This window comes from Hemiscyllium ocellatum, chromosome 5, assembly GCF_020745735.1.
Source record: "Hemiscyllium ocellatum isolate sHemOce1 chromosome 5, sHemOce1.pat.X.cur, whole genome shotgun sequence".
Classification (NCBI taxonomy): domain Eukaryota; kingdom Metazoa; phylum Chordata; class Chondrichthyes; order Orectolobiformes; family Hemiscylliidae; genus Hemiscyllium; species Hemiscyllium ocellatum.
In genome coordinates this window covers 124,473,585-124,489,907 of record NC_083405.1, presented here as the reverse complement: position 1 = coordinate 124,489,907, position 16,323 = coordinate 124,473,585, and the positions used below count along the sequence as shown (strand labels likewise).

Sequence of the window (16,323 nt, the reverse complement as noted above, 5' to 3'; positions counted from 1 at the left end):
ACAGCATGGATAAGGGGTGAGGAGTAACCAGTAAAAAAAACCTATCCTTACCTCCAGTTCTCCAGACAACTACTCCTCACAGCCCCCTCTCTGCCTTTCCATTTGAAAAAAAAATCAAACCTTTTCAGTGATAGGCTTTCTTTAGGTGATTGTGAGACCATACTCGGCCCTAAGGTTCTTCATCAGGATTTTCCTGCTTCTGGGATGCTGCCTAACCTGCTATGCTTTTCCAGCACCACTCTAATCTAGACTCTTATCTCCAGCATCTGCAGTCTTCACTTTCACCTGGGCCCTAAGATTACTCACTGACCACAGTTAGTGCAAGAAAGAACAACAAATCCTGGCCTATAATTTGCCATTGCCTTTCAGACAATATAGTAACCTATACAAGTTGAGGTCTCTGCTGATTCCCAAGTATAGTTTAGGATTGTTAAATGAAACTGCCAGATCCTGCATATTCAGAAAAATCTCTACACTGTTAGATTAAGGCATAAATTTAATTGAGGAAAAATATTTATTGAGCAAACAATAAACAGAACTTACAAAGCAAGCAAAACTCAACAGCAAATAAAAATCACCTTTTACTCTTAATTTAGCTCTGCTTTCAGCGCTATTAGCCACAAATTTCACATCAATGTTGTTGTCCAACGATCTCACTTGCTTAATTATTAAAGTGTGTGTGTTTTTTGTTCTCTGTATTATGTAATGCTCATTGCTTTGTACAGCATTTTCGTTGATGAACCATATCCCAGGCGCAATTGTAGATAGTTCAACAAAGAAAGTTGCATCTTCACCTGCTGAAGCTTCAACATCTTGCAAAGGTTTCTCAATGAAAGCTCTAGATTCTGTCAAAACAAAATATGCAATTTAGTGTTAATTATGATAGTCAAATAACTTCAATTTATTTTACTGAGTACCCTATCTAAAGCAACATATAATAAACACAGCTTATCATTAATAATAATACTGATATTAAAAGTAATCAATAACAATATGAAGAAGCATAAGAGCACTACACTGGAGTACAATATAAGAAAATATGAAGTTGTTCATTTTGGATGCAAGAGAAAAAGAACAAATTTTTTTAAATGGAGAAAAGTTATAAAAAGCTGCAACAAAAATGGACTTGTGTTACTTATACACGAAACTAGGAAAGTTATCACATAGGTGCAGCAGGTAATCAGGAAGTTTAATGTATTTTTGGCCCTTATTTCAATGGGTTTGCAGTATGAGTAGGGAAGTCTTCCGGCAACTATACGTGGTGTACTCTGTATTCTGAAGTACTCTCAGCTACTCTGGTCTCCTTATTTAAGGAAAGATATCATTTCATTGGAGGCAGCTTGGAAGAGTGAGCCCCGGTATCACTGTCTTAAGAGCAAATGCTAAACAGGTTGGGATACTGCTCACTGGAGTTTAGAAGATTGAGATAATCTCATTGAGTCATACAGGATTCTTAGAGGGCTTGATTGCATAAATGTTGAGAGGATGTCTTCCCTCATGGGAGAGTCGAGGACTAAAGCACATAGTCTCAGAATCAAGAAGTGTCAATTTAAGACTGAGATGAAGAGAAATTTCTTTTCTCAGCGGGTTCTGAATCATCAGTACTTCTTGGTGGGTAGGGGGGCACAGACCTTTTATATTTTTAAGGCTGAGATAGACTTTTGATCAGTAGGAGAATCAAGGATTAAAGGAAAAACACAAGAAAGTGGAAATGAGGGATGTCAAATCAGCCATCATCTTACTGACTGGCAGAGCAGGTTCAAGGGGCTGAACGACTTAGTCCTGTTCTGACTTCATACGGTCTTATGGTCTGATGGACTAGATGGACTGGTAATGCAGAGACCCAGGCTCCTGCTCTAGTAACATGGGCTCAAATCCTAGTATGGCTGCAAGTGATATTTACATTCGGTTATTAAAACTAGACATATCAATGACTTGCAGGTGCTGGTGTTGGACTGGAGTGCATGTTCCTTTTCTGAAAGCTAGTGCTTCCAAATAAACCTGTTGGACTGTAACCTGCTGTTGTGCAAGTTTTAACTTAGAAATATCAAGGTAGTCTCAATAATGGCAACCTTGATAAGTAGCTGAAAATGTGTTGCTGGTCAAAGCACAGCAGGCCAGGCAGCATCTCAGGAATAGGGAATTCAACGTTTCGAGCATAAGCCCTTCATCAGGAACCTTGATAAGTACCATCATTTGGGATAAAAATATAGCTGTTTCACTTTTTCTGTAGGAAATGAAGTTTCACTTGCTCCAGAGGTGTGCAATAACATCTCTGAAGAGGTCGATCAGAAAATTGTTCAGTCACCTGGGACTTGATTATAAACCAAACAAATGTGAGTGCCGCAGCAAGTAGTAGCAAAAAGAAGCACCCACATTATATTAATACTGGGGAAGCCACAGATCAGTCAGGCTGATACTGAAAGCTGCATCTTTTAATCAAGTGATGATACTAATGTTTTCATTTGCACAATTCTGTAGCAATTAACTTCACTCAGATCAGCTTGAATGACACTTTGCACATGTTTTCAAACAGAAGTACCACTGGACATATCAGAGGCATTTTCGTAAGGTTTCCACAGCAGTCTTTCAACAGCCCTACTCATGTTGCAAAATTGCTGCCATATTATAAGAAAGAGGCATTATAGAGTCACAGAGATGCACAGCAGCAAAACAGACCCTTTGGTCAAACTCATCCATGCCAACTAGATGTCCTAACTTAATCTAGTCCTATTTGCCAGCATTTGATCCATGTCCCTCTCAACCCTTCCTATTCATGTACTCATCCAGATGCCTTTTTAATGTTGTAATTGTACTAGCCTCCACCACTTTCTCTGGCTGCTTATTCCATACTTGTGCCACTTCTGCGTGAAAATGGTGTCTCTTAAGTCCCTTTTAATTTTTTCCCCACTCACCCAAGACCTATGTCCTCTAGTTCGGGACTCCACACCCTATCCATGCCCCTCATGATTCTATAAACCTCTACAAAGTCACCCCTAAGCCTCTGATGCTCCAGGGAAAATATACCCAGCTTATTCAGCTTCTTCCTGTAGCTCAAACCCTCCAACCCTGGCAACATCCTTGTAAATCTTTTCTGACAATTCAAATTTCACAACAGCATTCCGATAAGAGGGAGAGGGAAACCGAGTTCTGACATTCTCACCTAAGCAGGCAAAACAGGAAAACGGTAAGAGCTTCAGCATATATGGATTCTTCCCCATGTATCAATCCACTCTACATCTCTGTTGAAGTAACACTCTTCTTGTAAACACACTGTGCAATTTCTCGACATAGAATAAATGTGCAGGGAAATGGAAATAATCAACGCATAAGTGACTAGATTGTCAACTTGCTACTTGGCAGACATTTAGCATTGAAGACTGGATCGCAATGTAAAATTCACTCAGTTTCCGCTAATCTTTTAATTTGAAGTTGAAGATCTGCTTAAGATTTGATATATCTATTAAGTACATGGAAGTGATCAAGCTCTTGTGCTTTATCCATCATGGGACAAGGAGTAGAGATAAAAATACTAAGATCATGCAATCTGAAGAGTGAACAATGTAATCAGCAAAGAACGAAAAAAGTACAAAGATTTTCCAGCCAGTTTTTATTTTCCAATAACTTGGAAAACATTGCCTCAATATTTGACGAGTGAAAATGTTATTGAGACACAAAGTCTCCAAAAAAATTTGAACTATCACATTGTGAAGTTCAGTAAAAAAGATCAAGAGTCGTTTAAAAGAAATTGCTGTGGGTTCACTACAAGCCCATAGACTAAATTTGCTCTCATCTAAGTACTACACAAGAATTAGTAACTAAAGAAATTCACTCAGGTAAAGAAATAGTACTGAAGAAATCAATGGAACTAAAGGATAATAAATTCTCTGAGATGATAATCTAGACCTATAAGAGATGGCGGATACAATAGTTTGATTTTCACAATTTCCTCAACTATAGAATTATCCTAAAGAAGAATATCCTATCGGCGGTGTTGCATTCCTAAGAAATAGTTTGGCAGCTACAAAGTCTGGCAACATCATGTAGCCAATTAGGAAATCAAGAAGCCATGTATCGAACAAAAAATGAAATTTGTCCTAACTTTGTATGATTTTTTTAATATAATTTATGAAATTATAATAGCATCAGCTCATGGCAACTTGTACACATTTACTGTATTTTCATAAATACATGTCGTAATAAATTATTGTTGTTGTTATTGTTGTTGCTTTTAATGAATTGAAAGGTAGCGAACAATATTAAATAAAGGGGGCAGCATGGTGGCTCAGTGGTTAGCACTGCTGCCTCACAGCACCAGGGTCCCAGGTACAATTCCAGCCTTGGGCAACTGTCTGTGTGGAGTTTGGGTCTGTGGTCTGTGTCTGCATGGGTTTCCTCCGGGTGCTTTGGTTTCCTCCCACAGTCCAAAGATATGCAGGTCAGGTGAATTGGCCATGGTAAATTGTCCACAGTGTTAGATGCATTAGTCAGAGGGAAATGGTGGGTAACCGACTCGAGGGTCGGTGTGGACTGGTTGGGCTGAAGGGCCTGTTTCCACACTGTAAGGAATCAAATCTAATCTAAAAAATGAGGAGGAAGAACTTGGAATCAAAGCTACTAATAAAAAGGTAAAATATTGTGGATTCTGGAGAAGGTATTAGAAAATGCTGGAAATACTAAGCAGGTCTGACAACATCTATGTTAACATTTCAGGTTAATGAGCTCCTGACACAACTATAGTCTTATTGGCCTGACTTCAGAAGCAGTGAAGTGTTCCAGTCTACTAATGGGGATGTGGTAGAAGAGCACAGGGAAAATCAAAATTCATCAGAGTTAACAAAAAAATATAAAAGGGGAACTGTTTTCTAAAAATCTTTTTTTCGAGGATTGTTAAGGGAGGATCAATAAGGGAGAATCAAAGTTGTTAGATTTTCACAAGACATTCAAATTTGTCATTTAGTGGTACAGAACTTGAGTAGTGCTGAAAAAAAGAGACATTTTGTAAAAGCTTTCCATCTTACACATCTTCACACATCAGGATATTTTGCAAGAAAATAAATAAAGGGGAAAAAGCAACTTTAAGGGCATTTAAATGGTCATTGGATAAATATATAGATTATAATGGAATAGTGTAGGTTAGATGGGCTTCATTTTACAGGTCAATACAACATCGAGGGCAGAAAGGCCTATACTGCACGGTATTGTTTTATTGACTCTGATTCCAAATCATACAAGTACATGCTGCCCATGATAAATTAGATGGTAATGGTCTTGAGTTTGGAAGGTGTTTTCTGAGAAGCCATGGTGAATGTCTGAAGTGCATCTTGTGAATAGGACACACTGCTGCTACTCCGCATTGGTGGGGGAGGAGCTGAATGTTTGTGGATGTGGAAAACTGGTTGCTTTTTTATATAGTATCAGGTTAATGGTGTGTTGTTGGAGCAGTTCTCATGGCAAATTGACAGTATTCCATAACACACCTGACCCGTGTCTTGAAGTCTTACACAGACTTCAGGAGTCAGGAAGTGAGTTACTCCTTGCAGAAGTCCCCATTTCTGACTACTGTTCTCGTCAATATATTTATATAGCCAGTTCAGTTTAGTTTCTGCTCAACAGTAATCTATTAGTTGCCAAAATTGGGGGATTCAGCAATTGTAATGTCATTGAATTCCATGGGGCAATCTCTGCATTTACTCTTTTCTGAGCTGATTTTTGCCAGGGACTTGGGTGACGCAAATATTACTTGCCACTTATCAGCCCAAACCTGGACACTGTCCAGGTCCTGCTGCATTTGGCCATAGACTGCTTCAGGATCTCAGGAGTCACAAATCTTATGATGCAGGGAAGGTCATTAATGAAGCAGCTGAAGATGGCTGAACCTAACATTTTTCCCAACTTAGCTGACTTCTGAAAAAAAATGAAGCAGACAGTCTGATGTGGGCAACAAATCATCCTGACCTAAGGCAGGTGAATCCTGAAAGTTATGGTCTGTTTTGCAGAAAAAAGTAAGCTTAGCGGTTATCTGGTACAAAATCTGTCAACAATGAAACTGTTCATTTTTAAATTAAAGGCTGGAAATGACAGAAGAAATAAACATTGAAGACAAATAAAAGACATATGGAGAAACAGTAACACAATTTATAAAATTTTTGATAGAATATTTTTACTCACCAATGTAAAATGTTCCTGGGACTTCTAAGAATGTGCTCTGGGTAAAGTTGTTTACAGAACTAATTCTAAACTGATAACTAGCTCCTTCTGGCAAGCCATCGACTGTGAACTCCTGTGCCTCTATCTTGTTGCTAGTATGACATCTTGTCCAGGTATTGCTTCCTACTTTCCTTTTTTCTATTATGTATCCTGTGACAGGGGCAGGTGGCACGTCTTGAGGCAGAGACCAAGCCAAAGTGACAGATGTTTCTGTTTTACCTTTCACCACAGGATTGACTGGGGGATGTGGTGGAACTTTCCGGGGAGCTAGAGAAAAGTACAAAGATATGAACTGACAGGATTGTAGAGATCAAATAAAGCTTGAAAACTAGATAAGACTATAAAATGTGCATTCTACACACATGCTCAAATCAAAACTACTCAAATAAATATCTAGTCTCAGTAAAATGCTATGATTTTCTATATAAACCTGCACAAAATAATTGCCATCCTAAGATGATAAAGAATTTGAAAGACAGAATTTCTATTTATAGAATGGCAATCACTCATTTTTTGGGATTGCTGACAATAATTTCTGCCATCCCTCAGAATTACACCAGCTTTTCACTTCCATTAGCATCCAGAGCAGAGCAAGCCTCCACCAAAGCAATTTTTGAGAATTGCTTTCTTGAATTACTATCCCATTTTTGCTAGATTCTGACTGTGCCATATTGGTTGCTTCTTAAATGAACAACTGAAGCAGTCAGGAAGAATTCCTGACTCAATATGTAGATAGGGTCACTGGGGGGAGGCCATATTGAATTTGGTGCTAGGTAACAAGCCAGGCCAGTTGTCAGAGGTCTCGATGGGACAGCATTTCGGTGACAGTGACCGCAATGGCCTCACCTTGACCATTGCCATGGAGAGGGACAGGAACAGATAATATGGGAAGGTATTTCATTGAGGAAAGGAAAATTATACTGCTATTAGACAGGAGTTGTAGAGAATAAATTGGAAACAATTGTCCTATAGGAAATGCACAACAGAAATGTGGAGGCTGTTTGAGGAGCATTTGTTACTGTTTACAAAGTGTCAGATAATTTTGTCCCACTGAGACAGACAAGGAATGGAAAGGTGAAGGAGCCTTGGATGACAAGAGGAGCTTCTCGTCAAAAGAAAGAAGGAAGTACTTAAGGTTCAGGAAGCAAGAATCTGGTACAGCTTTACAGGATTACAGGGTAGCTAGGAAATAACTTTAAAATGACCTGAGGAGAGCAAGGATGAGGCACAAAAAAGCCTTGGCGGGAAGGATTAGGGAAAATCCTTAAATGAAGAATAAGAGACTGATCAGAAAGAGGGTAGGGCCGATCAGGGATCGTGGAGGGAACTTGTGCCTAGAGTCTGAAGAGGTAGGGATGTCCCTAAATGAGTCTTTTGCTTCATTATTCACTAGACAAAGGGACCTTGTTGACAGTGAGAACACCGTGGACCAGGTCAATAGGCTTGATCAGATTGATTAAAAAATGAGGTCTGCAGATGCTGGAGATCACAGCTGCAAATGTGTTGCTAGTCAAAGCACAGCAGGCCAGGCAGCATCTCAGGAATAGAGAATTCGACGTTTCGAGCATAAGCCCGGGCTCTTATTGCTGATGAAGGGCTTATGCTCGAAACGTCGAATTCTCTATTCCTGAGATGCTGCCTGGCCTGCTGTGCTTTGATCAGATTGATATTAAGCAAGTGGATGTGCTGGAAATTCTGGAAAACATCAAGATAGATAAATCTCCAGGGCTGCACCATATATATCTAAGATTACTATGGGAAGCAAGGAATGAGATTACAAAGAACATAGAAAAATACTGCGCAGTACAGGCCCTTCAGCCCTCGATGTTGCGCCGATCCAAGCCCACTTAACCTACACTAGCCCACTATCCTCCATATGCCTATCCAATGCCCGTTTAAATGCCCATAAAGAGGGAGAGTCCACCACTGTTACTGGTAGGGCATTCCATGAACTCACGACTCGCTGAGTAAAGAATCTACCCCTAACATCAGTCCTATACCTACCATCCCTTAATTTAAAGCTATGCCCCCTCGTAATATCTGACTCCATTGCTGTGCCTCTGGCAATGATTTTTGCATTGTCACTCTCCATGGAAATAGAACCAGATGATTGGAAGGACGTGAATGTTATTCTTCTGTTCAAGAAAGGGAATAGGGAAATTCCTGGGAATTGCAGATGTTATGAATTGTGGGTGAACTATACCTTTTAAGAGAGTTAAGAGCTAGCAGTGATAGCACCAAAGTGTTCTCAATAAGACACAATCTAACATGTGCTCCAGCTACTGGAGTAGATAGTTGCCTGGAAATGACAAAAAAACAGATTCAAATTCAACCAATCAGTTTAAATTATACCCCAAAAAATATCAAATTCCAATCAAGTTTGAACTGAGTATATTGACAATCTTAAGAGCCATGACACAATCCGATGCTCTGGGGTATCAGACTGGGGAAATATTGAACAGGCGGAGGACAACCGCCAAGCCCCAGTGTGTAAAAGACTGCCTGAAAAATAACTCTCTTAAAAGTACCTTCTGCAATCAGTAAGCTGTGAAGCAGAATCCCTAAGAAGAAGACAATATGGGAAGATCCAAATAGAAGAACCGAAAGCTGCATGTTTTGACATTAAAAGTTTTGTTTTGTAAATCTTAATTTTATCAGACTAGTATCATAGAAGGGAAGGTAACAGATAGGTTAGAGTAAGGAATTGTAAATAGTAGTTAGTTAATTATTCTCTGTTATACTTCAGGAAATAAAGTTGTTAATTTTTACTTTAAATAGTTCTTGGCCACTCAATTTTTTACAGATTGGACTATTACAAAATGGATGGTATACATCTGAACCAGACTGGAACCAATGTCCTTGGGGGAGTTTTTGCTACTGCTGTTGGAGAGGTTTTAAACTAATGTGGCTCGGGACTGGGAACCAGAAGGGAAAACAAGTAGGCAGTGAGGTGGAGGCTGGAGACTGTAAGAATCATGAAGATAGCATTAATAAAGGGAACAGTAGACAGAGAGCAGATGAGTGCAAAAGAACTGGTGGCCTGAAACACATCTACTTTAATGCAAGGAGTATAGTGTGTAAGGCAGATGAACTTAGGGCTTGGATTGGTGCCTGGGAGTATGACGTTATTGCAATCACAGAGACTTGGTTGAAGAAAGGGCACGATGATTGGCAACTAAATGTTCCAGGATATAGATGCTTCAGACAGGACAGGGAGGGAAGTAAAAGGGGGGGGCGGAGTTGCATTGCTGGTCAGGGATGATATCATGGCCGTGCTAAGGAGGACACGATGGAGGTCTTGGGTAGTGAGGCATTGTGGGTGGAGCTAAGAAATAAGAAGGGTGTAGTTACATTGTTGGGGCTGTATTACTGGCCTCCCAACATGAGCGTGAAGTAGAAGAACATATAGGTAAACAGATTATGGAAAGATGTAGAGGCAATAGGGTAGTGGTGATGGGCGATTAATTTTCCCAACATTGACTATGATACACTTGGCATCAAAGGTCTGGATGGTGTAGAATTTGTAAGAAGCATCCAAGAGAGTTTTATAGAGCAGGATGTCAATAGTCCGATGAGGGAAGGGGCCATATTGGACCTGGTACTGGGGAATGAGACAGGACAGGTGGTAGAAGCTGCAATGGGGGATTTCTTTGGGAACAGTGACCATAATTCTGTGAGTTTTAGAATACTCGTACATAAAGATGAGAGTGGTTCAAAGGGAACAGTACTAAACTGGGCCAAGGCCAATTATATCAAAATTAGGCAGGAGCTCGGAAATGTGGATTGGACACAGCTATTTGACAGGAAGTCCACATTTGATATATGGAGGCTTTCAAAGATAGTGAAAGATAGTGCAGGATAGGCATTTCCCGTTGAAGGCAAAGGATAGGAAGGGCAAGATTTGTGAACCATGGATGACAGGAGAGATTGTACAACTAGCCAAGAGGAAAAGGGAAGCATACATAAGGTCTAGGCAGCTAAGAACAGAACGGGCCCTGGAGGAATATTGGAAGAGTAGGACAAGTCTTAAACAAGGAATCAAGCGGATGAAAAGGGGTCATGAAATAGCTTTAGCAAGCAGAATTAAGGAGAATTATAAAGCATTTTATTGTTATATAAGAAGCAAACGGGTAACTAGAGAAAGGATTGGTCCACTAAAGGATAATGAAGGAAGGCTGTGTGTCGAACCTGAGAGAACGGGTAAGATTCTGAATGATTACTTTGCATCAGTGTTCACTGAGGAGAGCAACATGATGAATGTTGAGATTAGTGACAGAAGTTTGATTAGTCTGGATCACGTTGACATAAGTAGGGAAGATATGTTGGGTAGGCCAGAGGTTATTAAGGTGGACAAATCCCCAGGACCGAAAAGGATCTATCCCAGGTCGCTGAAGGAGGCAACAGAGGAAGTAGCTGGGACCCTGACAGATATCTTTGTGACATCCTTAAATACATGTGAGGTGCCGGAGGACTGGAAGGTTGCTCATGTTGTCCGCCTGTACGAGAAGGGTAGTAGGGATATTCCGGGTAACTACAGACCAGTGAGCCTGACGTCGGTGGTGGGAAAGTTGCTGGAGAGGGTACTGAGGGAAAGGATCTATTTATATTTAGAAAAGAATGTGCTTTTCACTGATAGGCAAAATGGTTCTGTGCGGGGGAGATTGTGCCTTACCAATCTAATAGAGTTCTTCGAGGAAGTGACCAAGTTGATAGATGAAGGAAGGGCTGTTCATGGACTTTAGTAAGACATTTTGATAAGGTTCCCCACGGTAGACTAATGGAGAAAGTGAAGTCATATGGTGTACAGGGTGTTCTATCTAGGTGGATAAAGAACTGGTTGAGCAACAGGAGACAGAGAGTGGTAGTTGAAGGGACTTTCTCGAAATGGAGAAAGGTGACCAGTGGTGTTCCGTAGGGGTCAGTGTTGGGGTCACTGTCGTTTGTAATATACATAAACGATCTGGAAGAGGGCACTGTTGGTATGATCAGCAAGTTTGCAGATGACATGAAGATAGGTGGAGTAGCAGAAAGCATAAGGGACTGTCAAAGAATACAGGAGAATATAGATAGACTGGAGAGTTAGGCGGAAAAGTGGCAGATGGATTTAAATCCAGACAATTGTGAGGTGATGCATTTAGGCAAGACTAATTGTAGAGCAAATTATACAATGAATGGAAGAGCCTTGGAAAAAGTTGATGGGCAAAGAGATCTGGGAGTGCAGGTCCATTGTACCCTGAAGGTTGCTGCACAGGTGGATAGAGTGGTCAAGAAGGCATAAACTATGCTTGCCTTCATTGGACAGGGTATTGAGTAAAAGAGCTGGCAAGTCATGTTAAAATTGTACCAGACATGGTTCGGCCTCATTTAGAACACAGTTCTGGTCGCCACATTACCAAAAGGAGGTGGATGCTTTGGAGAGGGTGCAGAGAAGGTTTACGAGAATTTTGCCTGGTATGGAAGGTGCTAGCTATGAAGAGAGGCTGAGTAGTTTAGATCTATTTTCATTAGTAAAAAAGGAGATTGAGGGGGGACCTGACTGAAGTTTACAAAATAATGAAGGATATAGACAAGGTGGATAGAGACAAGCTTTTTCCCACGGTGAAGGATCCAATAACGAGAGGTCATGCTATCAAGGTGAGAGGTGGAAAGTTTAAGGGGGATACACTCGACAAGTACTTCACACAGAGGGTTGTGGGTGTCTAGAACGCATTGCCAGCAGAGGTGGTAGAGGCAGGCATGGTAGGGTCATTTAAGATGCGCCTGGACAGATGCATGAGTAGGTGGGGAGCAGAGGGATACAGATGCTTAGGAATTGACCGACAGATTTAGATAGTATATCTGGACTGGCTCAGGCTTGGAGGGCCGAAAGGCCTGTTCCTGGGAAGTAAATTTTCTTTGTTCTTTGATCTATTATTGCACAGGATAAATCTTTTCTGTGTCGCTGGTTTTAAATTAAGCAGAAGAGTTTGCCCCATGTCTTACGTCTGTGGTAAGCAAGGTACTGGAAAGGAATCTGAGAAATAGGATATATGACTATTTGGAAAAACATAGTTTGATTAAAGATACTCAGCATGGCTTTGTGAGGGGCAGGTCATGCCTCACAAGCCTAATTGAGTTCTTTGAGGATGTGACTAGACAAGCTGACAAAGGTCAAGCAATGGATGTGGTGTATGTCGATTCCAGTAAGGCATTTGATAAGGTTCCCCACGGGAGACTCATTAAGAAAGTTAGGATGGATGGAATACAGGGAAATTGGGCTGTCTGTATACAAAATTGGCTGACCAAAAGAAGACAACGAGTAGTAGTGGATGGAAAGTATCCCACCTGGAGGTCGGTGACCAATGGTGTCCTGCAGGGATCTGTTCTTGGGCCTCTGTTCTTTGTAGATTTTATAAATGACTTGGATGAAGAAGTGCAAGGGTGGGTTAGTAAGTTTGTTGATGATACAAAGGTCGGCGGTGTTGTAGATAGTGTCGAGGGCTGTTACAGGCCACAATAAGACATTGACAGGATGCAGAGCTAGTCTGAGAAGTGGCAAATGGAGTTCAACATGGATCAATGCAAAGTGATTAATTTTGGAAGGTCGTATTTGAATGCTGAATACAGGGTTAAAGACATGATTCTTGGCAGTGTGGAGGTACCGTGCGATCTTGGATACCATGTAGATAGATCCCTCAAAATTGCCACCCAAGTTGATAGGATTGTTAAGAAGGTGTATGGTGTTTTGGCTTTCATTAACAGGAGAATTGAGTTTAAGAGCCGTGAGGTTTTGCTGCAGCTCTACAAAATCCTGGTTAGACCATACTTGGAATGTTGTGTCCAGTTCTCATCGCCTCATTATAGGAAGGATGTAGATGCTCTAGAGAGGGTGCAAAGCAGATTTACCAAGATGCTGCTTAGATTGGAGGGCTTGTCTTACGAAGAGAGGCTGAGTGAGCTGGGGCTTTTCACACTGGAGAGAAGATAGAAGAGAGGTGTGCAAAGTAATGAGAGGCATAGATGGATAGCCAGAGACCTTTCCCCAGGGCAGAAATGACTATCACAAGGCGTCAATATTTTAAGATGACTGGAGGAAGGTATAGGGGAGGTGTCAGAGGTAGGTTCTTTATGCAGAGTCAAGAATGTGGTGCTGGAAAAGCACAGTAGGTCAGGCAGCATCCGAGGGGCAGGAAAATCGATGTTTCGGGTAAAAGTCCTTTATCAGCCCTTCAAAAGCCCTTCTCTTTATGCAGAGAGTGGTGGGTGCGTGGAATGCACTGCTAGCAGTGGTAGTAGGGTCTGAGACATTTAAGCGACTGCTGGATAAGCACATGGACGGCAGTAAAATGAGGGTTGTGTAGGTTAAGTTGATCTTAGATTAAGATAAATGGTCAGCATGACATCGTGGGTTGTAAGGCCTATACTGTGCTGTACTGTTCTACATTCTATGTTCTATATCTGCAATCCTAGCACCACCAGCAGCATTTGGAATATGAAAATTGGCCCTTGTTATTTAATTGGAAAGTTATCGAATCCCAGTATGCATTTTCCCATAATGTACTTAGAAACCTATTTGCAATTTTGATACATGGGTAGGCAGACCTTACACCCATGCAAACTCTGCCAAATTAAGTGAATAGTTGACAGCAGGGTAGGAACGTTGTCCATAAACAAAAATAGAAGTTGCTGGTAAAGCTCAGTAGGCCTGGCAACATCTGCAAAGAGAAATCAGATGTGACGTTTCAGGTTCAGCGACTCTTCCACAGAACACTGTCCATTGGCTTTCACACTAAACACTTAATTGGAATCTAGGCATGAAGGCATCAGTGTTGTAAACTGCTAGCAGGCTGGCTGATTTAATACTGCATCTCTGCCAAATTCACCGTATGGGAGGGTATTAAATATCGCTCTTTGTAACAGTATGGTAACGATAGGTTTTGTGCATCATAGTCAGAGACGTTATCTCTCAAATAGCTCCAATCTATTTAATGAAGGAACAGCAGAAAACAGTTTTCTACGGGACTTTCCTTCGTGACTAATCAAGATTCCTCTATTTAAGAAGGGAGAATGAGAAAACAGGAACTAAAGACAATAAAACACAGACATCAGTGTTAGACAAAATGTTACAATCTATTTTTAGGAATCAAGTAGCAGAACATTTAGGAAATCAGAAAATGATTTATGAAAGGGAATTGTTTTTGAGGATAGAACTAGTAGGAAGGACCAGTGGGTTTAGTGCACTTGCATTTTCAAAAAGCATTAAATGAGATGTCACACAACACCTTGTTATACGAATTTAGGACTCATCATTGGTTAATGATCAAAAAGCAGAGAATAAGAATAACATGAAAACGTACAACTTAGGAGCAGGAGTAAGCCAATAAGCCCTTCAAGCCTGCTCCACAAATCAAAAGAAGCATGGCTGTTCTGATTATAACCTCACTCCACATTCCCAATTATCAGTTACTTTTCATCACCTTGTTTACCAATATTCTATTTACTTTCACCTTTAAAATATTTAAAGACTCTGCCTACATCACTTTTCAAGAAGACAATTCCAAAGACATAAACTTTAATTTTAAACAGTGACCTTTAATTCTAGATTCTCCTATAAAAGGAAACATCATCTTCACATGAACATTATGAAGAGTGCTCAGGATCATATGTGTTTCAAACAAATTGCTGTTTACTCTTCTCAACTTCAGCAGATACAAGCCTAGCCAGACCAGCCTTTCTACATAAAAAAAAGCCCATTCCAGTTACTACTCTAGTAAACCTTCTCTGAACTGCACCCAACACATTTTTAGCCTTCCCTTTATATAATGAGACCAATACTGTACATAGACTCCAGATGTGGCCTCATCATCTCCTCCTCCAATATCCTCTATAACTGAACCTTTGTATTCAATTCTGTTCACAGTAAATGTTAGCATTATGTTAGTTTTCCTAATTACTTGCTTCATAGAACATTACAGAGCAGTAAAGGCCCTTCAGCCCTCGATGTTGCGCCGACCTGTCATACCAATCTGAAGCCCATCTAACCTACACTATTCCATGTACGTCCATAAGCTTGTCCAATGACGACTTAAATGGACTTAAAGTTGGCGGATCTGTTGCAGGCAAAGCATTCCATGCCCTTACTACTCTCTGAGTAAAGAAACTACCTCTGACATCTGTCCTATATCTATCACCCCTCAATTTAAAGCTATGCCCCCTCGTGCTCACCGTCATCATATTGGAAAAAGGCTCTCCATGTCCACCCTATCTAAGGCTCTGATTATCTTATATGTCTCTATATTATTTTGTGGGCGGCACGGTGGCACAGTGGTTAGCACTGCTGCCTCACAGCGCCTGTAGACCCGGGTTCAATTCCCGACTCAGGCGACTGACTGTGTGGAGTTTGCACGTTCTCCCCGTGTCTGCGTGGGTTTCCTCCGGGTGCTCCGGTTTCCTCCCACAGTCCAAAGATGTGCGGGTCAGGTGAATTGGCCAAGCTAAATTGCCCGTAGTGTTAGGTAAAGGGGTAAATGTAGGGGTATGGGTGGGTTGCGCTTCGGCGGGTCGGTGTGGACTTGTTGGGCCGAAGGGCCTGTTTCCACACTGTAGGTCTAATCTAATCTCTATTAAGTCACCTCTCAACCTTTTTCTCTCTAATGAAGACAACCTCAAGTCCCTCAGCCTTTCCTCGTAAGACCTCCCCTCCAGACCAGGCAACATTCTAGTAAATCTCCTCTGCACCCTTTCTAAAGCTTCCACATCCTTCTTATAATGCAGTGACCAGAACTGTACACAATACTCCAAGTACGGCCACACCAGAGTTTTGTACAGCTGTAGCATAACCCCATGGTTCCGGAACTCAATTCTTCTATTAATAAAAGCTAAAACGCTGTATGCCTTCTTAACAACCCTGTCAACCTGGGTGTCAACTTTCAAAGATCTGTGTACCTGCACACCGAGATCTCTCTGCTCATCTACACTACCAAGAATCTTACCATTAGCCCAGTACTTTGCATTCCGGTTACTCCGACCAAAGTGAATGACCTCACACTTGTCCGCATTAAACTCCATTTGCCACCTCTCAGCCCAGCTCTGCAGCTTATCTATGTCTCTCTGTAACCTACTACATCCTTTGTC

At 41.1% G+C, this 16,323-nt stretch overlaps 1 protein-coding gene across 1 annotated transcript in view; it reads right to left on the bottom strand.

The window, feature by feature from the left end:
• The window catches only part of obscnb (obscurin, cytoskeletal calmodulin and titin-interacting RhoGEF b), an 821,414-nt gene that overhangs the window by 769,231 nt on the left and 35,860 nt on the right, over nt 1–16,323 (bottom strand). The window contains exons 4-5 of the mRNA XM_060825732.1: nt 6,172–6,477; nt 795–845 (exon numbers count right to left, since the gene is read on the bottom strand). Coding sequence (XP_060681715.1) covers nt 795–845; nt 6,172–6,477 — 357 coding nt within the window. The remainder of the gene's footprint in view (nt 1–794; nt 846–6,171; nt 6,478–16,323) is intronic.